This window comes from Ambystoma mexicanum, chromosome 4q (genome assembly GCF_040938575.1).
Source record: "Ambystoma mexicanum isolate Mex_15411 chromosome 4q, UKY_AmexF1_1, whole genome shotgun sequence".
In the NCBI taxonomy this organism is placed as follows: Eukaryota; Metazoa; Chordata; class Amphibia; order Caudata; family Ambystomatidae; genus Ambystoma; species Ambystoma mexicanum.
The window spans coordinates 70975115-70999895 of record NC_090928.1 but is presented as its reverse complement, the minus strand read 5'-3'; the positions used below and the strand labels follow the sequence as shown (position 1 = coordinate 70999895).

The 24781-nt window shown below is 45.4% G+C and overlaps 1 protein-coding gene across 3 annotated transcripts in view; it reads right to left on the bottom strand.

Annotated features, from left to right (window-relative positions):
* The window catches only part of ECHDC1 (ethylmalonyl-CoA decarboxylase 1), a 362408-nt gene that overhangs the window by 136656 nt on the left and 200971 nt on the right, over window positions 1-24781 (bottom strand). For all 3 annotated transcript variants that reach the window (XM_069607500.1, XM_069607501.1, XM_069607499.1), the window contains exon 4: window positions 9674-9726. In XM_069607500.1, the coding sequence (XP_069463601.1) occupies window positions 9674-9726 (53 nt within the window). The remainder of the gene's footprint in view (window positions 1-9673; window positions 9727-24781) is intronic.

The window sequence follows — 24781 nt, the reverse complement described above, 5'->3', positions numbered from 1 at the left end:
TTCATTGTGCAGACAGATGCTTCCAATATAGGTATAGGTGCAGTCCTCAGTAAACTGGATGAGAAAGGTAGGGAGCACCCCATTTGCTTCATCAGTAGGAAACTGAAGGAACCTGAAACAAGGTGGGCAACTATTGAGAGAGAATGTTTTGCCATTGTGTGGTCTTTCAAGAAGTTTAGACAATACTTGTATGGATCTACTTTCATTATTCAAACAGACCACCAACCCTTGAGATGGTTGATGCAAATGAAAGGGGAGCACCCAAAACTGCTAAAATGGTCAATCTGCCTCCAAGGTTTTGATTTTACCATTGAGCACATGTCAGGATTTCAACACCAAAATGCTGATGGTCTCTCTAGGATGTTTATAACCGAGTAGAGGTAGGAGACTCAGCCAGGAGTGGATTAGATCCTCCTGTCCCTTAATCTGGGGGTGGGGTCAGGGGGCGAGTGTTGGGGAGAATTCTCATTCTATGGCTAATTTCCCTTACCTATAGAGTCTCCCAGCAGCTTTGCTGGATCTGAAGGGTTTGTTTTCTTCTCCTGCTAAGAGTGTGACTCTTTTTCCCACTCTTAGGCATATTTGCTATGTGTGTTCTAGGCTATTATTTGTGTTTAATGTCTATGGGGTTTATCTCACCCCCATAGGAACCATCTTCATCCACATGTGTTACACAGCACCCTCCGTGCAGTGACACAGTGGTGTCGTAGCGACCCCCAAACATAGACTCCATACTCTGGGACGGACTACTGTCTCCCGGGGCATGTAAAGTCCCCATTGACTTTACTAGTCAATCTTTATGAACAAAACCAGTACAACCCATCTTACTATGGAGGTACTGGCAAGGGATAATAGTTTTTCCTTACGTTCATTTTCGAGAGGGTACCGTACAGTCCCTCTCTCAAAGGTTTCTGGCTGGTGGCAGTGGTTCCTACCAAAAATATTCAACCGCGAATATTTCCCTATGGGATTTTCCCATTGTTCGAGGCTACCACATTTATTGACAGCCTCTAACATACTGCCGGTTTATTTTTATATTAACTTTACTCTGGTAGGTTTTATTTGCCAGACCTTTTATATAAATTCTTTCTCGTGTCTTTCTCTAAACTCCTAACCCAGGTCTAACTTTGCCTTTTGGCAGGCTTCTGCCAAGAAGCCCTCCTTTCGGCGCCACTGAGTCTGGGGTGGATCCATTGTGTGGGAGGGGGATTAGGACCCCTGGACAGGGTTGCCTCAGCAACCCATGTCGCACTCTGCCCTGATAGGCTGGAGGGTCTCCTGCCAGGATGACCACTCCACTGTGTGAGTGACAGCTAGGCTGTATGAATGGGGATCTTTTTGCATAAAAGCAGGGTCCTAAGGACTGGAAGAGCAAGACGTCGCCACTGGAACTAAGAAGCCGAAGAGGACAGAAGCCAAAGACCTCTGCAACAACTGAACCACCGTTGAAGCCCTGCTGCAGCGTCTCGCCACTTTTCTCCACACGACGACAGAAGATCTTCATCTGCAAGAGCCTTCTTCCCTTGAGCTGGTGGGGCCAACCAGTTTGTCAATCACCTTGGACCTGCCTTGGTCGAATCGCCAGTACCCTTTACTCAGAGACCGGATAGCCAGGCACACCCGTCCACAAGAACCTCGATTTAAAGGAGCGTACCTTTTATTTGTTGGGCAGCACCGCGGCTGGTTTCATCCCTGGGCAGTGCAGTAACTCGAACCTTCCTCCACGACGAGAGCCTCTCTTCCTCTGCTGGTTCTCCCGAACTGCAGGAACTGCCAGGAACAACCACCACTGCAGGAGCCTCTTCTTCATTATAAGGTACTTTGTTCCGCCAGGCCGCCCTTTTTCATTGGTAGCACTTAAGGTGTTTTAAATCCTTTATCTACCTGTTGGGTTGGCCGCCCCTATCTTCTAACATTGTCTTTCACCTTCTGCATCCACCTTTTCGAATCGTTTAACAAAGACTTGACTGCAGCTACAAGAACATTTTACTCCTGGGCCCTTTGCCCTATACCACTGACTCTGGCACAGGCCTACTGACTCTGGCTGAATTTGTTAGAACTGCCTTCTCTAGATTGCTTCTCAACTAGAACTGTGTTGATGCACCTAATTCTTATAACCACCTTTTCCTTCCCATCTTTTAAAACTTTTAAAGTGCCATTTTGCTCGGTTTTCATTTAAGTACTATACAAACTAAAGGGCTGCCTTGCCTAAACTTGTTCACAAACTTATGGGAAGTGTTGTTAGGGTGTGTAAGAAGATATTACTGTAGAACTTGTGTTTTCCCTCCCTTGTGAGAAATTGATAGAGTGCCATTTGTGTTTGGTTTTCACTGTACTGTTTTGCTCAGTTTTCACTCTTGCTCAAACTTGTCTACAATTTAACTAGGGAGTTGTGTATACTTTTCTTGACTGATGTTAACTTGCTTTTATAACTGTGATTAATGTGTTGAACTAGAAGTGTGTAATATATATATATATATATATATATATATATATTCTTTTTAATACAAAGCTTTGGTCAGTGTTTCCTTGTACCTTGGTATTGTAGTCCTATTGTGTAAACTATGAATACTGCTCATCTCCCTCTTGAGAAGTCTGACTGCTTAGCTACAGCTACCAACTAAATCTTTGTGATACAGACTGATACCAAAGGGGATTTATTGCTCATACCTGAAGTCTTAATCTTCTGTAGTGCTCCCTAAGGGAACTGCACAGGATTTTGCCCAACACCCCCAAACCCTCTTTCAACCCCAACTTACTGAGCAGAGAGGAGTGTAAGGAAGGCATGGTATCATGAATGAAAACCGACACAAATGAAGCACAGTTGAAGGGTGTTTATCTAGCAAAGATGGGGTTGTAGAATGCCTATCTAACACTATATCTAAGGTTTGGAGCAAGCCCTGCCATCAAATAATAAATAACGCAGTCCTAGTAGTGTCTTGCCAAATAGAAAAGGCCTATACTTAAAAAAAAAATAAACAAAATAAAAGACTATTGCCAATCCTTATGCTATAACAAATGTGTGCGGGGAAAAAGAGGTATGCAAAAGAAAAGTGTATCAAGATGACTGAACAGTGGGATTCCCTTCCCCATGTTTTCAGCACGGGACAAGGGGGCACATTCAGGCTTTGGAACACTGGCTTCTTCGGCTCGAGAATGCAGTTCGGGACATAAGTTAGGGTCTTCGGCGACAAAGTCTCTTTCCAAAACAAAGTCTCATTTGCAGAATGCTTTGGCACACACAAAACAAAAGTTCCTTCTTTTTAGGATCTCATAGGCTCAGGTTCACAGTTCATACTGGGCCTCCCTCGGTCGGGCTAGGACCTTTCACAAGGGATTTAAAAGTTCCTGTAGGTCTACCTCAGCCGGGCTCGGACCTTGCAATCACAACATTGATAGGGGTTTCCTTCCCCTAAACTAATAATTCCCTTCTATCACAGTTTCTCACAGTCTTAAATGTTTGTCTAAACCAAGCCTTTCAATTGGGCACTTTCAGTATGCCGGACTACTCTGTTACTCTTTAGCATCCGTCCACAGTTCTCAAGTTATAAGCAAGGTGCAGATGTCTTCGAGGTAGTATTTCCACTACATGCCCCATGATGGACCTTTCCTTATGGTTAAATAGTGAATTTCATTTGCACAAGAAAAATTCATATATTTTTGACAAGTTCCCGCTTTAGCCTCAAACGCGTTCCGGGTTTCCCCTCACTCAGAAACTCACCGGCCACGTGATGTTGTCGGGAACAGACTCACTGCTCTCAGATCTGAGGTCAGGGTCTCGCCACCTGCCCTTATGTCTCACTGAACTGATCAATATCCACCCAGGGAAAGCAGCACTGGCCTGTATCTGGCCTGGTGTGAGCAGCTCCCCTTGCTTTTTGTCTCTCTCTCCAGGCTGCAATCCTCCAGCCACATCAGATCAGCATTCCGGCGTCTCGCCTGTCCTTGCCTAAGTAGCAAGGGGAGGCTGGGATTCAGAAGTGATCCCCTGCTGGACTCAGACATCTTTGCTTCAGTTCTTCCAACTGCTGCTCCCTGTTCTGCCAGGAACTCCACCTTTTATACACCTGAACAGGCTGCAGGTGTGAGTTCTGGGCTGGGTCTACCTGTCCCTGCCTGACTGGATTAATGGGCAGTCCAGTATTAACATGAAGCAGTCTGTCTACTGTCTCTTGGTGTGGTTTTGAGTAACCTTTATTCATCTTCTTAGTCGCCTCCCCTTCTTAGTGATTTTCTAAATTGGGGAGGGGGAGTTGTGATGGAAAATGTGTCCTTTAAAGGCAGAACGTATGATTTTGATTGAGCGCTTGATCCTACAGTGGGGCAGGGCCACTGCATATTACTAGAGCTATTCTTTCTAGTTGTATTACATGGGCATCTGAGTGGGGTAAGGGAATTATGGGAGTTGTTTCCTGTCGTGACGGTAGATGGCTCGTGTATGGACACGTCAGAAAAGGGGGGATGTATTAAATGTCCTCTGGGTTTAGAAGGGGGCGGGGGGGGACTAGCTTACTTTTAAGGGTCAAAAGAAGGTTTGATTTCCCATGGTGTTTTCTCTTTCCCTTTTCTGAGTTAAAGAGTTAGGGTATAACAGGATTCTGCTGACAATATCCTCCAAAGACAGTGTATAACGGTAGGGGCGTGTCGGACAAAAAGGAGGAATGCCGCATCTCACCCGAGGGCATTCCTTCAACAGTCCCCAAGGACCCCTTGTCCAGGTGAAAAGCGGTCCACCCCCAGGGTCTGGTTCCAAAGGCGATGGCCATGCCCTGGCCACCTGAACAAAGAATCCCCGGGGTCTATCTGTGAAACCACCCTCAGGTTTCTCACAGGAGACAGAGCAAATGCTGGAGGTGACCGCATGGCAAACACGAAGGCCGAAATGGGGTGGGGCGTTAAAGGCACGTATGAACCTTTGCAAGGGATGACCATCCCAACAGCTGAGGAGTTACGGATAGATTAGAAAGTGATTGGCCCAGGGAAGCAGCTGATTTAAACAGTGATGCTTCCAAACAGGGAAGACTATCGCACATAAATTGGTCAGTGGAAGGTGTTCAGGTGAGGTCTGAGGAGCTGGAGGTGGGCCAACAGTCATGAGAGGAGGGTAAAACAAGTGGAAGAAGGCTTGGAGGAGACTTGTGGCTTGTTTGGAGAGAGTGATGGTAACATGTTGGATCTGAGAGAGAGTAGTATGTGTTTGGCTGTGTGAGAGTGTGACAGTGAAAAAGAAAGGGAGAAAGTGTGTGGGGGAGAGTGTGCGAGGGAGGGCGATAGTGTTTGTTTGCGACATTGAGAAGAAAGAGCGAGAGAGTGTGTGAGAGTGAGAAAGAGTATGTGTGAGGGAGTAGAAGTGTGAGGGAGTATAAATGATAAGGAGAGAGTGTGCAGGTGAGAGCAAGTGAAAGAGTGAATGTGAGTGCGAGAAAGAGTAAGAGTCTGACTCAGTCAGTGAGTGAGGGAGAGAGTAAGAGTGGAAGTGTGAGTGAGTATAAGTGAGTGTGAGTGAGCCGGATGAGTGACAGTGACGAAAATTGAGCGAGAATCAGTGTGAGGGACAGGACAACTGAGGGAGTATGTGTGGGAGGGAGAGCAAGTGTGTGAGTGTGCGCATGAGTGAGGGAATACGTGAGTTGGGAGAGAGAAAGAGAGCGATTAGATCAGGATTGTTAAGGGAGAGTGGAGACAGGAGGGGTTAGATGGTAGAGTAAGTAGAGGCGATGAGAGAGAAGAGGGGGGGAATGAGGGGCAGGAGAGGACACAGGGGTATTGTGTGGAGGAGTGAGATCTAGAGGGAAGAATATAACACCATGAGGCAGCTGGAGAGTAGGCACAGGAGAAGGTTGAAAGAGTGATACATTCAGTCAAAGAAGTGTGGAGAAGAGCGAGAGACACAAAGAGGAGGGTGGAGAAGAGTGGTGACAGGTGTAGGGAGAAAAGAATGAGGAAAAAGGTTGAAAAACCATCATCTGGAACAAAGGCACATCAGGTTGATCATTCTACCCCACTTATGACACTTAAGAAATTCTTGAGGGAGTCAGAGATAAGGACCTTTAGCCCTTCCCCCAAGACAAGGGCAGACTTGACAGTTGGTGTACCTTGGCTAAATTGATTCCATACTGTGAGGAGACCTTTTGGCGTAGGGATACTGGGCTAGCAACGTAGCAGCCCCCTCGAACTTGAGGGAAAGGAGTACAGGGGTTACCCCTAGACTGCAAGCCCTTATTGCCTGTTTTTATGTACGAGTCAATGTAAGATCTGAAAATGTATTTAGTTTTCAGCTATCTCCAACTCTCTAAAGGTCAGATGCTTTTCCAGGCAGAGAGTGGGGGGTAGATCTCTCTCCTCTGCAGGTGCCTCCATCTGGAATGGTCTCCCTGTCCCACTCAAACTTGAGCCAGACCACTCGAGGTTCCGGCAGCAGATCAAGATCTTCTGTTTATCTTCTGCTTTCTAGATCTTCCTCCCCTGCTGACCTACCTGTCTGCTGCGCCGACTGGTTGCCTGGCTACCCCAGAGCCTCACTGGATACCAGGCTCCTCCATGATCAGTCTCCACTGCACTGCGTCCGGGCCTACTGCACACTTAGGAACTGTAACCGCTACAGTCCCCTGCCTCCTTGCACTTAGAGAAAGCCGCGCTGCGCTGCAGGGCTGCACTTACTCAGAGTAATTGCTGCCCTGATTACAAGTTTCCCCCTTCTGCCTTCCCCCTGCACTGTGTGCTGTCACACTTGCAAGATCTGAATGACACAAGGCCTAGTAAGATCGTTTGTCTTGTCCTCCCTCTATCGTCTCTTCCTTGTCTTGTGTGTAGGCGCATTATAAATGACATATCAAATCATGTGACTGATCAAGAACATAGTCACATCCAATCATGGATGTGGATGTGTTGGTTATTAAAGTGAATGTTTTTCCAGTAATTATACGAAAATGAGTCGCTTCAAAGTTAGCCAGGCAACAATGCCCTTTTTATTCATTTGTGAAGGTTGTAATTGAAAAACGCCATGCAAAGCCAATTCCCATTTATTTTCTAAAAACCTTTTATCAATATATTCCTCCCGAGTTAACTTCACATCTTGCATTAAAATCCCCTTCTGGAGGAATCGTATCACGTCCCACTTCTCAACTATTTCATATGCCCTTTATAGATTTAATATACTTCTTCCACAATGGGTCATAGATTAATCAAAAGCTGCAAGACCAATTTTACCTATTTTTTGGTATCAACTTTTGTTTCTTTGTGTTTGAATTGCCGATTCATTACTTGTTTCCCCTCACAATTTGGTTCCCTAAGCATTTTTAGGGTCACCGTAAACCTCTCCACTCTGGGGGAACTACATAATATCCCAGTTTGCATATAGATTCAAAATATGGTATTACAAGATCAAAAGCTAACCGCGGCTGGTATTTTTAAGAGGAAACCGCACACTCTCTAAAAATGCTCCTAATTAACATGTGTTGACTTTTGATAGAACACATTGCCTCGCTTTTGAGTCAGCAGCGACTGAAAGGCCAAAGTACCTGTTAAGTATTTTGGGTCAGCACATATCCAACTTGCTTCATTCCCTCCATGTGAGCCAATACTGTCAGTAAAGAGTTACCTTGTAGACACTTCAGAGGTGTCTGTGTATTGTCCAACTCGAAATCTGATATACTTTTATGCGAGTCATCACACAGTAAAAGCTATTATGTTAAGCACAGGAATGTTCCCGGATAGGTTTGATCCTGCACACCTTATTAATCATCGAGGTCTCAGCGGAGTTGCCGAGACATTCCATCAAATCATTAGATATTATAGATGGACATACTTCTTTACTGTTCTCATTGTCCAAAGTCTGTACTGCTAAAATGGCTTTTCCCCCCCATGTTATTTGACCATGCTCAGTTGGGTGTAGATCATTGCTTGCCCCCCCCCGCCCCCATGTTTTCAAAATATACAAAATAGAGTACAACATCTGTGTAAGATGTGCAGAACTTCCTACTAGTCTTTGATATAACCTCATCACGGAACGTATGACAAAATTCAAGGCCTTGAGACATGGAACATACAAGTGTTCCATCACTATCCTTTATAATAGTATTCCTGACACTACTTACTAAACACTATGGGTCTCATTCCAGGTCGGGTGGTCTGGTAAAGAAGTGCCAGTATTGATGTATACCAGCACTTTACAGGAACGGACGACTACAGGTTTGTCAGTGGGGCACCTGTGGTACCTCCAGTTACCAGCTGGAGGTAAGGCAGACGCCCTACCGGCAGAAAAAGCTGTCATTACCGGCACCAGTATTGCTGGTGCTGGTAATGATGGCAAATCCCATCTTGGGACTCCATGAATGGGGATTAACACCGTCACTCGGAATCCTGTGGTAATGTCGCTGGAACGAGTGCCGGAAACGGTAATAGCCTTTGGCGGTATCCTGGCAGGTTTACCGCCAGGTTACCGGCAAGGTTAGAATGAGGACCTGTCTTGGAGATATTTTCAGAAATACAAAATGAGCAGAAACCAGTTTCATTTAGTAAAGGAGATCATTGCAAAAATATCTGGAAAAAAATTAATAACTGGCATAAAGTTCTTCAAATGGTATCTTGATACCAATATTACTTTGGCGTTGGCCTTTAATTTCATACTTGCAGGCACAGGGGAATCCATTTTCTTTCCGGCTCCTTAATTGAAGAGTGGCATGTTGTCATTCCAATACAATTGTCTATCGTTTCCAATCATTTTGAACCAAAAACAGAAAAGCTTTTGGAATAATTTAGGTTTGCATCTTGATTAACATCCAGAAAATGCTGCTATTTAATGTGAGGGACTCCTATACCTACATTGTTAATGTGCCTCTTTAAAATCTTTCAATTTAAATCTCTGTATTTCATGGCAGATTAATGGTTGTGGGAACGTCAAAGGCTTGTCTGGTTTTCTCTCCTTGTGTATATTATAGATTGGAGAGATTTTTTTATTTTATTTATTTGCATTTTTAAAGAGCTCACACAGCTCGGGGGCATTGAGGCGCTGTTACGGAACATGTCTTAGTTGTGTATTTATAACATGCTTGATACCCAGAGGTTTCTAAGTGCGGATCGAACCTGTGTTGCCTCGTGTTGTCTTGCTTCCAAGGCGAGCACGCTGCCGCTGAGCTATCCTCCTGGGATGTGGAAATGTGGTACCCACATACTTCTGACCCTCTGTTTGGGTGCTGAAATCATGCCCAGAACACTCCGCCCTGCTCCTTGTTCATAGTATTCACAGAAACATGGATGATAATCAAATGATTGACCAGGCTTGCCCCAGGTTGTGAATCCGCATCCGAGATCCTGGTCTGGGGAAGAATCTCCATAATCTCATACCTTCCTGGCTCCGGGAATACATTTCACGCATATTTCAAAGCTTCAGGGTCGTTTCTTGAAACCGACTATGGCTGCAACATGAGGCAGCTCCAAGGCACAACTCTCTGCAGTCTCCTTCACACAAACCAGAGTTTCCTTCCTCACAGCCAGCCAGGGAGAATGCAAGATGACGCGACTGCTCGTTGTTTTTACAACGCTTAGGGATAGGATGAAATAAGGGTGGTGATTATCTGGAATTGCATAAGTACCTTTTACATATTTTGTAAATAAGGAAAACATTTCACACTTTTTATTGCAAAAATAAATTAACTTTGAAGAGGGACATTACCTTGAAAGTCTTGTCAGTGTGTTTTGCATAAACATACACATCATCTTCCCTTCCTAAAAATGACAATGAGAAAAAGTAGACACTTTTATATGCAGATGGTTGGTGGATGCTTTTTAAATACTAGCATAAACAAATGTTTAGGTTTTAACGAGAAAGCACGAGTTATTTCCCAGCATGCAAACATTTCTATATCCTGATGTTTGTGGTCTCATTGGTTTTGGCGCATATGGCGCCACTAGCGCAATCTATGTGACAAAGCATTGCTAACATAAGAACAAAGCATGGATGTTCAGAAGCAGAATCAAGCTTACATGATGAGTGGAAATGCTAAGGTATGATTTTGCCGAATCACAAGATGTTATTTTTTGTCCCTAGGCGACTTAAACCAATGCATGGGTCTTTTACAATATTTCTCTAAATCAGGAGTTTTAAAGCACATGCTTTCATGCTGTAATGGCATCCTTGTCACCCACCGGTGTAATAGGGGCCCCCAGCAGCCCCCAAATTGCACGGGAACAGCAGAGCAAGTAAGTGTCCCCCCCCCATACTGGCCGGTCACACAGTAGGGACCGCAGGGGCTCCTGTGTCTGCTAGCAGCTGTAAGGAAGGCATGGTATCTAACAGTAAGACAGACACAAGTGATCACAGTTCAAGGGTGTTTATTAAACTTCAATTGGGTTTGAAAAACACCCATCTAATCCTAAATCTAAAGATGGGAGCAAGCTACGACCATCAAATAACAACGCAGTCCTAGGAAAGTCTGTCAAAATTAAAGGGCCTATACTAATAAACCTATTGCCAATCCTTACTTATAAATACAAATAGTGTGGGAAACAATGTTATGCAAAAGAAAAGTGTTTAGCAAGAGGATGCAGCTCAAAACCTCAACATAAGGGCCTTCTGTGCCAAAGTCTCTTTACCATTCAAAGTCTTTTACATCAGAGAGCCTGATGCAACACGGCAAACATTAAAGTTCCTGTCTTCTTAGGATTTCACATATACAACTTCTTGGGTGATATACTGTTCGCCCTGGGTCCCCCTCCGCCGGGCTCAGACCCCCTTTAACCTTCAATTGGTCTCCCTGCGCCAGGCTCAGACCAAATGAATCTACTTTTCCAAACTATCTCTACTTCATCAAAATCGTAGAATTTTGACTGTGCAGGATTTTGCTTGACCCATCGCAGGACCACTTTGATTCACAATTACTTGTTCTCTTCTTGATATGACCGTTTTTCTCAATTTCACCCTTCTCAGCTGCATACAGAGACATTTGATTGAGCACCCACGTGGTGCCGGACCACTCTGTCAAAGGTATTGTATCTTGCTTTTAAAATTCAATCACTCATCAGCAGTTCAACTTTACCTGCATCTCTTACCACATGCGTTTTAACAATATTGTTGCTTGCAACCTTGTCTTCAAAAGAGACAGGTCTTGCATCGGTCTCCCCAACTCACCGGCTGTGTTGAATTCACTGACAATGCTTTGTTCTTGGAGCCAAGGATGGTACCACAGTGGCTAATCCTTCTCCCTGGCTTGATTTTTGATGCGGGAGGGATCTGGGTATCTCCGACACAATGCAGGATTTTTTAGCCTGGTTTTCTGGTCTTACGCCTTCTATTCTCGAGGTCTCTGGACAGTAACAGTTGCTTGTAAAAAAGGTCAAGGGAACTTCCCTCCTTGTGATCCCCTTCTGTTTTGCCATCTTTCTTCTCTCGTTCAGCTGCTGTCTCAAAACTGCTGTATCCTCATGTGCTTTGCCTCGCTCAGAGTGTGCTCTCGTGCTCCACATTTTATCCGTGTGGAATAAATAGTTCCTAAACAGCCTGCCTGGTAGGATGGGGTAAAGGTGTTACAGGGAAATAGATACCACGTCTCACCATCCGGCGTCCCACTCCCACAAGACCCCTCCCCAGGTGATCCTCCCACACTGGTCCACCCCCAGGAACTTGATACAAAAGCCATCTGGATGACAGATCCCCAGGGACTAGTGGGTGAGACACCTTCTGGTTTCTCACACAGCCCCCACAATTTCTGTTTGTCACAATCCGAATGACCTTGTGTCATTCCAGGTACCACAGGATGCCTTGGAAATTGCCCTGGCGTTTTTGGAGTTGGATCCCATACTACTATCCCCAGAAAGGAATGTAATGCTTGCGTCTCAAAACGCTAAGCATCATGGAAGTAAATCCCTGCAGCATTCAGTCCGACGTTCAGTCCGACGTTGCTACTCAATGTGAATTTACTTCCTAGTGAGCAGCGTCCGCATCATCTTTCTCTGTGCTTTTGGCTTCTGGACCCCAGCTTCACTTGCTGACATCAGATCGGATTCTCCTTCATTGGATTTGGCATATTCGGTGACTATTTTTGCTCTCTCTTCAGATGCAGGTAAACTGCATACAATGTGAGCGCAGGTATCGTCTGAGGAAGGTCTTCCAACAGGGCATTAGGAACCCGGCAGTGATGTAATGGCCATGTGCCACAGGGACAGTAGCAGTGCTGATAACTTTAGGTTAGCAGCTAAGATGTGGCACAATATAGCACATAGTAGTACATTTTGTTTTTACAATAACACAGGCAATTGGTGCATTGTAGCTTTTCTTGCTTTCTGCCAGCATTGCAGCACATAACATTGTATTTCTTGCATGCACTACACCTCACAGAGAAGACGCAGTATACTATTTTTTCATGTAGCACATTGAAAAAATAGTCATTGTCAATAGTCAAATAGAAAATGTCATTTATTCAACGTAAACTCCTTTCCTGGACACGGGCTGGGAAGCTCAGCTAGTTTACAGGAGGAACGAAGCCCATCTGGGTACAGAATGTTTCCGACGAGCTGCAGCAGCCGAGGCCGGGGAGTGTCATGAAGAAGGCACACAGCGCGCCGCTCACATTCTCTCCTCTTGGATACAATCACATGGATTCAGTGAGAGCAAAAAGTAGCTGATGGGTGAGCTCTTCCCCTGTTGCTTATTTACACTCCATTCTCACAGAGTGCCCAATGCTGGAAGAGGCCTTGCTTCTCAGTGTACTGTACCCCTCACAGGACTTAACAGCTCAAGGACTACGAAATGTGCATTCATTTTAGTCTGTACGAAGTGTGAAAAAACAACCCCAGTGCTGGAGAAAGGTTGATCTAAAACAAATTAAAAACCAATAAACAACGTGCCCAATATACAGACCGAGTAACATTAATTGTTGAAATGTAGTTACATAAAGGGGTAGTTCACTCAAAGATCTTATGCTTTAAAAATGTTGCCCATAATAAAAAAGATATCTTGGCATTGTTCCTATGGCAAATAGTTTCTAAAATGACCGTTCAAGTGTTGATTTTCCAAGCCATCGGAGGCAGCCTTTTTCTAAGCTGGAGCAGTTTTGTGTGAAAAAGATAATGCTGTGCTCTTGCAGCAACAATCAAGCAAAAGCCCCCTACTGGGAGCTTTTGCTTATTGCAGCTGGAGAACAGTATTTTCCAGCATGCAGGCAGAGGGATCATTGATGCTGGTGACATTTAAAAAAAGTGGAAAGGGGAGAACCTATTTAAGTGGAGAGAGAGAACTAAGAGCTGATATTATCAGGGTCATGTGCCAAATTCTGCATGAAATCTAGTTGCCAAAATGGCTTTGTAGTGAAACTGAGTGGAGGAAACGGGCAAATGGAGGTGCAGCGCACAGTTTTATGTTTCAGCTGGATCCATGTGCAGGCTCCATGCCTCAATACAGTGTGATTGCAGCTTATTGTGTAGGTGTTTCTGCTTATTGCATGTATTAGTTGGTTCTTCTGGAGTGACCTGACTTTCGAGGCATCAGTGAATAAACACAGAAGGTGAATAGACCTATGCAGTAAGCGACACATAGCCCTGAAGAGATTGGCTCTTTCCTCTTAAATAGGTTCTCCTCTTTCAAGCAACACTTGAACAGTCATTTTAAAAACTATTTTCCATAGGAACTTTTTTTTTTAAACACCAATATATATTTTTATTTAAAAAAATGTTTTATTGTGATTTAATTCAATGACTTTTCACAAAAACGAAAAAGAGCAAAAAGAAAACAATACAACAATCATCCAACGAAGTCATCAAATACGATATAGAAAAAGAATCTAAAAAACATACAACTATCACCTTTCTTTAAAAAATGATAAAATTCCAAATTCGAAGAATCTTTAAGACTTCAATAGAAAGACGTCTCATGTCCTGCTACAAGTCTTTTCCAAAAGGAGTTCCTTCGAAGCCAATCCAAACTTTCAACAAACATTCCCAAATGCTATTTACGAAGATCACTTGTGCCCCTACAAACAATCAGCAAATGATGTAAATGTTGCACTACATTCTCTCTGTAAAAAGTACATTTAGATTTTCTAGACACCGAATTATCATAAATTGATTGAATTTCCCCCGTCTTTACGAGATTTAAGCGAAATCTAAGAGATTCTGATCTTAACTTAGAACTGAGAAAACATTTCAGGTAATTTGGTAAAAAACCTCTTGGTTTATCAAATATCGATAGTGGACCAAATGTACCTAACCCACTCATCTGCATTATCAAGCTAAACACCAACTAGATTTTCAAATAACTCCCTCACCGAGCGATCGCATTGTTGCAGAACTGTTACAACAAATCTATTCAATTGGACTAGCACCATATTGGAATCCCGATCCAGCTCTAGAAGTATATCTTTATATAGGGAGTCATAAGTTGGTGTCAGTATACCTCGATAGTGTCAGAATTTTCCAGTCCATTGACATTTTTAAGGATTGAAGGCCCAATTTGAAAATTGTACTCACCATCGGTAAACCCTAGGGAAGTCGAAACACTTCCTTCCAGATCTTATCTTCGATTAAGAGTCTGAGCATAAAGTATTGTATCGAGACCATACAACAACAAAGGGACTTTTTTTGCTTTATAGAATTTAATCAGTGGGCATACCGAAAATGTAACAAATGTGCTATTGATTTTCTTCATTTGAACAACCAGGGGGATCAGCTTCAGATCTAAAATTGCTTCTACAAGAGAGCACGACTGCCTGGTGCTCAGTTTGTTCCCTAAGTAAGTTCATTTACCACAGGAATTATTTGGTCAAGAAGCTGGCACTTATATTTTGGTGCCTTCTTACAGTGACCTTTAAATACCATAATTTGTGTTTTGGCCCGGGTAACTTGTAAATCATTCGCCTCAGCATAACTACCAAAGGCGGTAATAATCTGCTGCAAACCTCTAGGCAAATAGTACAGTAGGACAATATTAGCAATCCAAGACAAGGACTTTGTACCAATCTTAGGGGTAACTAGAGATTGCTGAGCAAGAGTTTTGACAAATCGGTCAAATATAGGTTAAAAGGGCAGGGTGCAAGAATGCACCCCTGCCTAACACCTTTCGGTGGGTATCTTCCTTGATAGTCACCCAGCACATTTAATCTAACTCGCATGGTCGGACCTTCATGCAAGCTTATCAAAATAGCCAAAAGATTTTTTGGGATTCCCCAGGAATCGAGCTTAGTCCGCACTCTATCCCTGTTAATTGTATCAAAGGCTTTCAAAAGATCAAGCCAGGCCCCACATAATAGACAACCATTATTCTTGCCAGTACACTGAGAAATAATTGACATTACCAACCCATTTAGAGAAGGTGAGAAGCCTTTTCAAAAGCCCGTTTGTAATTTTGATCAGATCTTTTCTTTATTTATCCACTTCTCTACGTTTCTTAGAATCACAGCAGCAGAAATCTTCCCATCCACATCCAAAGGGGCGATGGGGTGCCAATTCACTGGATCGGCCTGATCACCCTTCTTGTAGATGGGAACAATGATTGCAGATTTCCAAGAAGAGCGAATGGATGAAGACCTCAGGACTTCAGAAAAAAGAGCCATAAAAAGGAGTGGCCCATAATTCCACATTCGATTTCAAGATTGCATTGGTTAAACAGTTAGGGCCAGGAGCTCTAGAAAGGGATTTTTTTTAATTATACGATCTACCAAACTCTCCTCATTCAAAAGCAATTGCCATGTTTTATCTAAATTACAAGTCATACCATTAAATGATAGTCACTTATAACTAGAACCAAAGTAGCTAGACCATGTGACATCAGCAATCACATAACTTTGTAATTCAGTCTGAGGGAGGTTCAGATTGTTAACCAAAAAGTTACAAGAGTTTTTCATCATCACAACCTTTAACATTGTCTCCCTATCCCATGACCAATTCCTGTAATTATTACGCAGTTTTTTCAGTTCTGCCATTAATTCACATTGAGAGGTTGTCTTATAGTTAAGATTTCTAATTGCTTTCTTTAACTCTCTTGTCTTCACCCAGGTTTCTTCATCAAAACAATGTGGGTGACGTTTAGAAGTAGAAAAGGTTAGTCGGGTAGGTTGATTTGATTACCTTGGGAGGTTCACAAATCCCAAAGGATAACAGTCTAACAAGTTCCTCTTCTGACGTTTCATTCACCAACCCCCCCCCAAATTATTATTCAAGAGGTTACTGTTCTGCTTAAACTTCACCACTCGATTTCTACCATTTCCAATCGTCAGATCCAGGTTATTAATAGGCCCTCGGATAATATATTGAAGGTCGAGCATAGCTGACAACATATTATGATCGCTCAGACCGCTATCTAGAACCTCAAACAGTAGGCAACGAGCAAACAAATTCTCAGAAAGAATCAAATAATCCAAAGTTGACATTGAAGCACCACAAAACCATGTAAAAGCAGGAGTATCCCCATTTAGACACCCATTGACCATTTAATTCCAACTTTCGAAGAAAGTCATCCATTTCAACCCATTTCTTTTGGTTTTTTTGCAAAGATTTGCATCACCATCCTGATTTACACTGCAAATTCAAATCGCCTGAAAGCAATATACCAGCTGATCCATGCATGAGCTGAACTCTCAACAATAATTCAGACAATGACTCCAAGAAATTAGTTAGGTTGGTACAACCTGGATTACAGTAGATATTAATAACCACCTCCGAAGGGGGGTCAGTACCTTTCAATCTAAGCAGAGCAGCCAGCAAACCTTGTCTAGAGGTTGGTATTATCTCTAATGAAATGCCCATTGAGGCACGAATAGAAATCAATAGTCCCCCTGCTGGCCGACCATTATTCCCCCTCGTGACCAACTGTTATGAAACCAAATCTCAAACGATTTAAAAGCCAGGTCTCCTGAAACAAAATTAGATAAAATTTACCAAAGATGTCCTCCTTCACTGTCTTAATTTTGAAGGCAATGGAGCCGTGCGTGGTCCATCCCAACACTTTCAAGTCACACTTCACTAGAGAGAGTGATCAGTTCCTCTCATCTGTCATGATCTCTGCTTCCAAAAGGTCAGGGTTTTCCCAACTCCCTTGGAAGCAGATCCATAACCCAGGTTCCGAGTGCCAACCAGTCCCAATTGGGACCTTTTGGACCCAGTCCTGGTGCCAGTGGCACCAGGCTCATAAATATGCCCAGTCCCAGCGCTGGAAGCGCCGGGCTCATAATGCTTGGGTGGACTTACCTGCAGCAGACCATGCTGCTTACTTGCCTGCCAGTTGAGCCTCTGATCCTCTTCTGTTTGGAACTACTTTTCCTGTTGGGTGGGGCAGGAGCCACTCCCTAGATTCAGAACACTGGAACTCTTCTGGAAAGCAGGAACTTTTCTTACCTAGGCGTGGCTGTGGATGGAGACACCTAAGCACTACAGGAGGCTATTTAAACCACACCCGATGGATGAATCTTGCTTTGCGTTATTCTGCATCCTCTGCAGCAGAACGCTCATCGTGTCTTCTGCATCTGATCCTGGGCCTAAGGAAAAAGGCTTACCATCCTGAATCCAGTCTTCAGCAACACCTATAAAGACAAGAAAGAACAGGTTAGCATTACGGTCTTCAGTGACAGCTCTTCACTTACCTGGTCCATCGGCTGTCACCAACGCCTCGCGCTGCATTCCGGCATCTGAAAGACAAAGGCTTACCTACTCTTCGTGCGCTCCGGAGGTCTTCACACTGCATTCCGGCACCTGTAAGACAAAAGCTTACCAACTCTTCGCACGCTCCGGAGGCCTTTGGCGCTGCATCCCGCATCTGAAAGACAAAACAAGGTGCGTTTAAAGACATTGGGGAACTTTAATACTCACGTGCCATTACTCCTTTCCACATCTAACCCAGTGGGTATTCCGGCACCCTGCAGCCGCTCCGAACTTGTACCTGCAAAATAAAAAGACAGTTAGAGCGCATCGTGAAGCAGGCAACAAGCGCTTACTTACGTGCTTCCAGGCGCTTCTATTCATCACACGGGCTCCATCTTCAACTCACTTCAGCCCGTCATCCGCCATCGCCGGAACCCTGCAAAACAAGAAACATCATTACTAAAGACTTTAAAGACATTAGAATTACTCGAAACTTACCGTTCGAGCAGTAAACTACGGACAGCAGTCCTCTGAAGTCAAGAGGCCTGCTCCCCTTATCCAGTGAAGAAACTGGTTACAGCACCCTGCCCCGAGGCAGATGGAGAGCACGGCGTTCACTTACCTAAGGTGAGAGCGTTAACCTTTGGGGTTCTACAGGAGAAGAGAAAGGGAAGAAGAGAGAGACATTCAATAACCTAGTTCCTTAATCCCATATTTTCTATCTGCTGTCATGCCGCCGGCGTCTAGTCGCCGGTGGAGGCTATGGAACGCCTGGCGTTGGCGGCGCCATTAGGTCATCCATTGCTTTTCCCTGTTACTTTCCCAGGTTGCCGCTCTAGTCTTTCCTTTTCATTTTCCCGGCTTCACTATTTAAGCACCGCCCACTTCCGGGTTCGGCGCGTTGCAACTTTGTTTCTTTCCGAGTTGCTTGCTCCGTTGTGTTTTTCCTCGTTCCATATTACTACCCTTTGATCTCCAGTCGGCGTCACTTCGCCGTTCGCCTTCTTTGTTTCTTTCCCTTCCGTGGCTCTCCGCCACTTTCTGGTTTTCTCTGTGCCCCTTGTCCTCCCCTACTCCTTCATTTTCACTACTGGATTCTTCCAAGGACCTGCTTCGCTTTCCATCGCCTGCTCAAGACCCTCGATCCAGCCATTCTGCTTCTTACATCGGGTCTACTGAATTGCTGCACTTCGCTCTCTAAAAGCAACAGGATCGTGACTTTGTTCTCCGAGGGTTTTTTTAAGCATCCGCTTTTTTCCCTCTTTACCCGGTCCCTGCGAGAAGGAAGCCTCTTGCTTCCCTGCTTGGCAGGGAATCAGGGTGGCTTCCCACCGCGGACGACCATACCTCTTCTCTAAAAAGAAGAAGACTGGAAAAAAGGTATTCCGCCACGACACTTCGCCAGAAGACTCAGGTGAGGAGGAAGCCAAGGAGGTAGTTAACATCATTGATAAACCTACCGAGGTTCCGGAGGTTGACAGTTTGCAACGCCAACAGTTAAGAACCATGGCCTCACCTGAGCAGGTGCAAGAACTGCTAACTGCTGTACATAACCTCACTCAAGAGTTACAGGCAGTAAAGATGGAGAACACTACCCTTAGACAGAGGTTGGACCGCTTTGAGCAGTCACGCAGTGATCTCCCTCCTATGCCATTATCCTGTGGCAAATACGACGGAACACCTAACAAATTCAAGGAATTCATGGAGGCTTGCGTGATCTATTTCACATTTAGACCTCAGTCTTACGCCTCAGACCAAGCCCGCATAGGGTTCCTCATTTCCAATTTGACCGGGAATGCCCTGGCTTGGGCAGCCCCTTTGGTAACCAGTGCCAGTCCTCTTCTTCAGGATTATGCTGGATTTACCGCCCAGTTCAAACTTGCGTTTGAACAACAAGAAACTACCTTATTAGCCAGTGAACAGCTACTGGATATCCGTCAGGGAAGCATGGACCTTTTGCCTTATATTTCCCGATTTAAAAGGGTGGCGGCTGATGCGGGTTGGCAAGAGAATGCCCAATACACAATCTTTCGTCGAGGCCTCGGAGAAGACCTTAAGGATGAACTTGCTAGGGTTAGCCGCCCTTCTACACTCACGGAGCTTTGGGCCACAGTACTCCAGCTCGACTTTCGGTTATCGGAAAGACGGTCTGAGCGGCGGAGACAACGTGGTTTTTCCGTTACCTCTAACCCGGCTACGTCCTGTTCCGTTCCCTCGGGTTCGGTAAGAGACGAGCCCATGCAGATCGGAACTACCAGGGGACCGCTTGCCCCCGAAGAACGGAAGCGGCGCAGAGACCTCAATCTATGCATGTACTGCGGTTCCAACACCCATGTTCTGAGGGACTGTTCGGACGTACCTCCCCGCAGGTCGGGAAACGCCATACCTCGGAACTAGTAGGGACCAGTTACCGAGGGGGATATCCTGGTCCCTATGTCTCTTTGTCCATAACACCTACCATCAACTCCTCCGAAGACAATCGGCTCATGGTCATTGCAGTCCAGTTGAACCACCTACATCAGACATTCGAGGTCCTAGCTCTATTAGACTGTGGAGCAGCTGGATGTTTTATGGACGTCGTCTGGGCTGACAAGACTGGTATCAGTCGTCTGGAGAAGGAGGAAGATCAAAAGGTTGAGGGCGTTGATGGTACACCGCTAAGCTCCGGTCTTATCACTCATGCCACCGCACCCATGATCATGAAGGTTCTCCATCATACTGAGACCATCCAATTCGACTTGATTCGAGCTGCTCACTTCCCTGTCATCCTGGGGGTTTCCTGGCTCCGGAAACATAACCCTACGATTGATTGGACCAAGAACCAACTGTCTTTTTCTTCTAGCTTTTGCAAGAAGTCTTGCTCAATACAATCCGTGGCTGCAACTATTCATACTCTTCCGGACCCTCTTACCCTGACTGATGTTCGATCCGTGAACAATATTCCTAAGGAGTGTCTTCATTATCCGGAGGTCTTTGAGGGAGAAGGACCTCAAGAACTACCCCCACATCGACCCGAAGATTGCCATATCACCTTGGTTCCCAATGCAGTGGTTCCGTTTGGCCGCATGTTTTCTCTTTCACTCAAGGAGAAGAGAGTTCTCAAGGACTACCTGGACTCAAATTTACAACACGGTCTCATTCAACATTCCCATTCGCCTGCGGGGGCATCTTTGTTTTTTGTTCCGAAAAAAGGTACAGATGAATTAAGACCGTGTATTGATTACCGGGGCCTAAATCAAGTTACAGTAAGAGACCGTTATCCCATGCCTCTCATGAAGGATATCCTAGAGGCGGTGCAGGGAGCACGGATCTTCACTAAGATCGACCTTCGAAGAGCTTACCATCTTCTACGCATCCATCCTGGGGACGAATGGAAGACTGCGTTCCGGACTCCGTTCGGTCATTACGAGTATCGAGTAATGCCGTTCGGTTTGGTTAATGCTCCATCTATCTTTCAGCGTTTTATGGACAGAACATTCTCTGATCTTCTTTTTCATAGTGTCATAATCTACCTTGATGATATCTTGATATTCTCAAAAACCGCACAAATCCATAGCATTCATCTCATTCAAGTTCTTAAAAGGCTACAGGACCACCATCTCAAGGCCAATGTAGAAAAGTGTGTCTTTGGAGTTTCTCAGGTGATCTACCTTGGGTTTATTCTTTCTGCGGAAGGCATCCGCATGGATCCAACTAAGACCGAAGCTATTTTGCATTGGCCTACTCCGGAATCTGTTAAAGACATCCAAAGGTTCCTTGGGCTTGCGAATTTCTATCGCAAATTCATTCAGGGATTCTCGGAGACGGTTCTCCCTATTACTAGTCTACTCAAGAAGACGTCCAAACCTTTTTCCTGGACTCAAGACGCTGATCAAGCCTTCTTATTGTTAAAGGAGAAGTTTTGTTCTGCACCCATCCTTCGGCAACCCGACCAAGGATTAAGATTCATTGTTGAGACCGATGCCTCGTCAGCTGCCTTGGGTGCAGTCCTCTTACAAGAACATGCTGATCTTGAATACCCAATAGCCTATCTTTCCAAAACTTTGAACGAAAGTCAATGACATTACTCTGTTATTGAGAAGGAACTTCTGGCCATGAAGACGGCTTGCGAAGAATGGCGTCATCTACTACAGGGAGGAACACACCCTTTTGAAATAAGGACGGATCACAAGAACCTCAAAGTCCTACAAAATATGGAGTGCGTCAATTCACGTCAGGCCCGTTGGGCCCATTTCTTCTCCCAGTACGACTTTCTATTGACCTATCTCCCGGGATCCAAGAATATTCTAGCAGATGCACTCTCTCGGAGGCCATGTTCCGGTGAAACGAACAGGGAACTTCCCAGTTTACTGCTAACAGACGTAAGATTCATATATACCGTAGACGCTTTTTTGGAGAAGGTACGTAAAGGCACACCATCTGAGGGAATTTCTCATACCATTCCTCACTCAGATGACATCTCCATACAGGATGGCCTGGGATTCAAGCAACATCGTCTCTACCTACCGGATTCCCAGACTCGACGCACCGCATTAGGATGGTGTCATGACTCTTGTGGCTGGTCACCGAGGGGCGAAGAACACTCTGGAACTTCTTCGGCGGAGTTTTTGGTGGCCAGATATGTCGAAAGAGGTGGACTTGTATGTCCGCTCTTGCCCTGTATGCTGTAGATCCAAGCATTCTACCCAACGACCCATTGGTTACCTACAGCAGAGTGAGGTACCGAAGAGACCCTGGAGTATTATCTCCACAGATTTCATCGTAGAACTGCCCGCTTCAGAGGGATGTTCCTGTATCATGGTCACGGTCGATTGTTTCTCTAAAATGGCCCACTTTACACCCTTGGCTGGGTTACCCACGGCAGCAGAGATGGCAACCGTGTTTGCAAGAGAGATCTTCCGTTTACATGGAATCCCCAGTAACATAATCTCAGACAGAGGATCCCAATATACGTCACACTTCTGGAGAGAACTTTGTAAGAGACTGGGGATTGAGCGTGCACTATCGTCTGGTTTCCATCCCCAGACCAATGGACAAACAGAAAGGACAAACGCTACTCTTGAGCAATATCTACGTTGCTTCACCAACAACCAGCAGGACAATTGGGTTGGTTTACTCTCGACTGCAGAATTTGCCTACAATAACGCTGTTCACAGTGCCACTGGTCTTAGCCCGTTCTACTGTTCTTATGGGTATCATCCCAGTTTCACTCCTTTCTTTTCTCTTGTCCCTTCTACGGTCCCTTCTGTAGACTCCCTTCTCCTCTCTTTGCAAGAAGCCCATATGTCTGCCATCAATAGTCTTCGGGCAAGTAGTCAGCGCTATTGTAACCAGACTAACCCCAAGCGCTTGCCTTCCCCCACTTGGCAGAAGGGAACCAAAGTGTGGTTATCCACTAAATACCTCCCACGTTGGCTACACCCCTCTAAGTTGTCTCCCAGATTCCTGGGCCCGTTTCCCATCCTGCGTAGGATCAACCCAGTTGCCTATCGGCTTTCTTTGCCCAAACATATGAACCGCTTACACCCTGTTTTTCATTCCTCTCTCTTGAGGGAGTTTAGGCCAGATCCCTATCACCGCTCCATTCCGGCTGTTCCGTCTCCGGTTACCCTACCGCCGGAAGAGTACGAGGTGGCCTCCATATTGGACTCCCGCTTTCGGGGTGGGCGCCTGGAATACCTTATCCATTGGAAAGGTTACCCCCATTCTGAGGATTCCTGGGAACCTGTCTCCCATGTCCATGCCCCGTCTTTAGTTCAGAGGTTTCACCGTCTCTTCCCGGGCAAGCCGGGGAGGTATCCCATTGGAAGGGGGCATACTGTCATGCCGCCGGCGTCTAGTCGCCGGTGGAGGCTATGGAACGCCTGGCGTTGGCGGCGCCATTAGGTCATCCATTGCTTTTCCTTGTTCCTTTCCCAGGTTGCCGCTCTAGTCTTTCCTTTTCATTTTCCCGGCTTCACTATTTAAGCACCGCCCACTTCCGGGTTCGGCGCGTTGCAACTTTGTTTCTTTCCGAGTTGCTTGCTCCGTTGTGTTTTTCCTCGTTCCATATTACTACCCTTTGATCTCCAGTCGGCGTCACTTCGCCGTTCGCCTTCTTTGTTTCTTTCCCTTCCGTGGCGCTCCGCCACTTTCTGGTTTTCTCTGTGCCCCTTGTCCTCCCCTACTCCTTCATTTTCACTACTGGATTCTTCCAAGGACCTGCTTCGCTTTCCATCGCCTGCTCAAGACCCTCGATCCAGCCATTCTGCTTCTTACATCGGGTCTACTGAATTGCTGCACTTCGCTCTCTAAAAGCAACAGGATCGTGACTTTGTTCTCCGAGGGTTTTTTTAAGCATCCGCTTTTTTCCCTCTTTACCCGGTCCCTGCGGGAACGAAGCCTCTTGCTTCCCTGCTTGGCAGGGAATCAGGGTGGCTTCCCACCGCGGACGACCATACCTCTTCTCTAAAAAGAAGAAGACTGGAAAAAAGGTATTCCGCCACGACACTTCGCCAGAAGACTCAGGTGAGGAGGAAGCCAAGGAGGTAGTTAACATCGTTGATAAACCTACCGAGGTTCCGGAGGTTGACATCTGCAGACATCTTACCCTTCAAGTCAGACATACAGTGCACAGAGGTCCAGCCCAAAGAGCCAGCCGTGTGTTACACATCACCTTTGCAGATACGGTATACGCCCAGTCAAGACCGGCGCCTCTACGAGAATCAGGTGAGCGTTACAGAACGCAAAGCCTACCACAAAACTCCCGTCCAGGCGCTATGGAAACCTCGGATACCGACCAGCTAGCCCAGTTACTTGGGGAACTAAGGGCAGAAGTGCATGCAGCCCGTCAGGAAACGAACGCTCTAAGAAGGGAACTGATTATTTCCAAGGAGCGAACAGATGATCTCGCTAGACAATTGCTACAGTCACAAGCCGGACAGACCCCGTTACCCGCATCTGGGGGAAATCTTCCTTCTACATCCTCTATGAATCCAGTGCAGATCAACCTACCTGGGAATGTACCTCTGGCTCCGCCCGAACGATTTTCTGGTGACCCAAAGAGGTTTGCAGTATTTATTAATCAGTGCCGGTTGCATTTCTTATGCCGGCCAGCAGCCTTTCCAACTGATCAAGCTAAAGTAGCTTTCGTGCTTTCGTACCTTAGTGGCAATGCGGCAGACTGGTCGATCCCTCTAGTAAATCAAGATGATCCGGTCCTCCATGATTTTCAAGC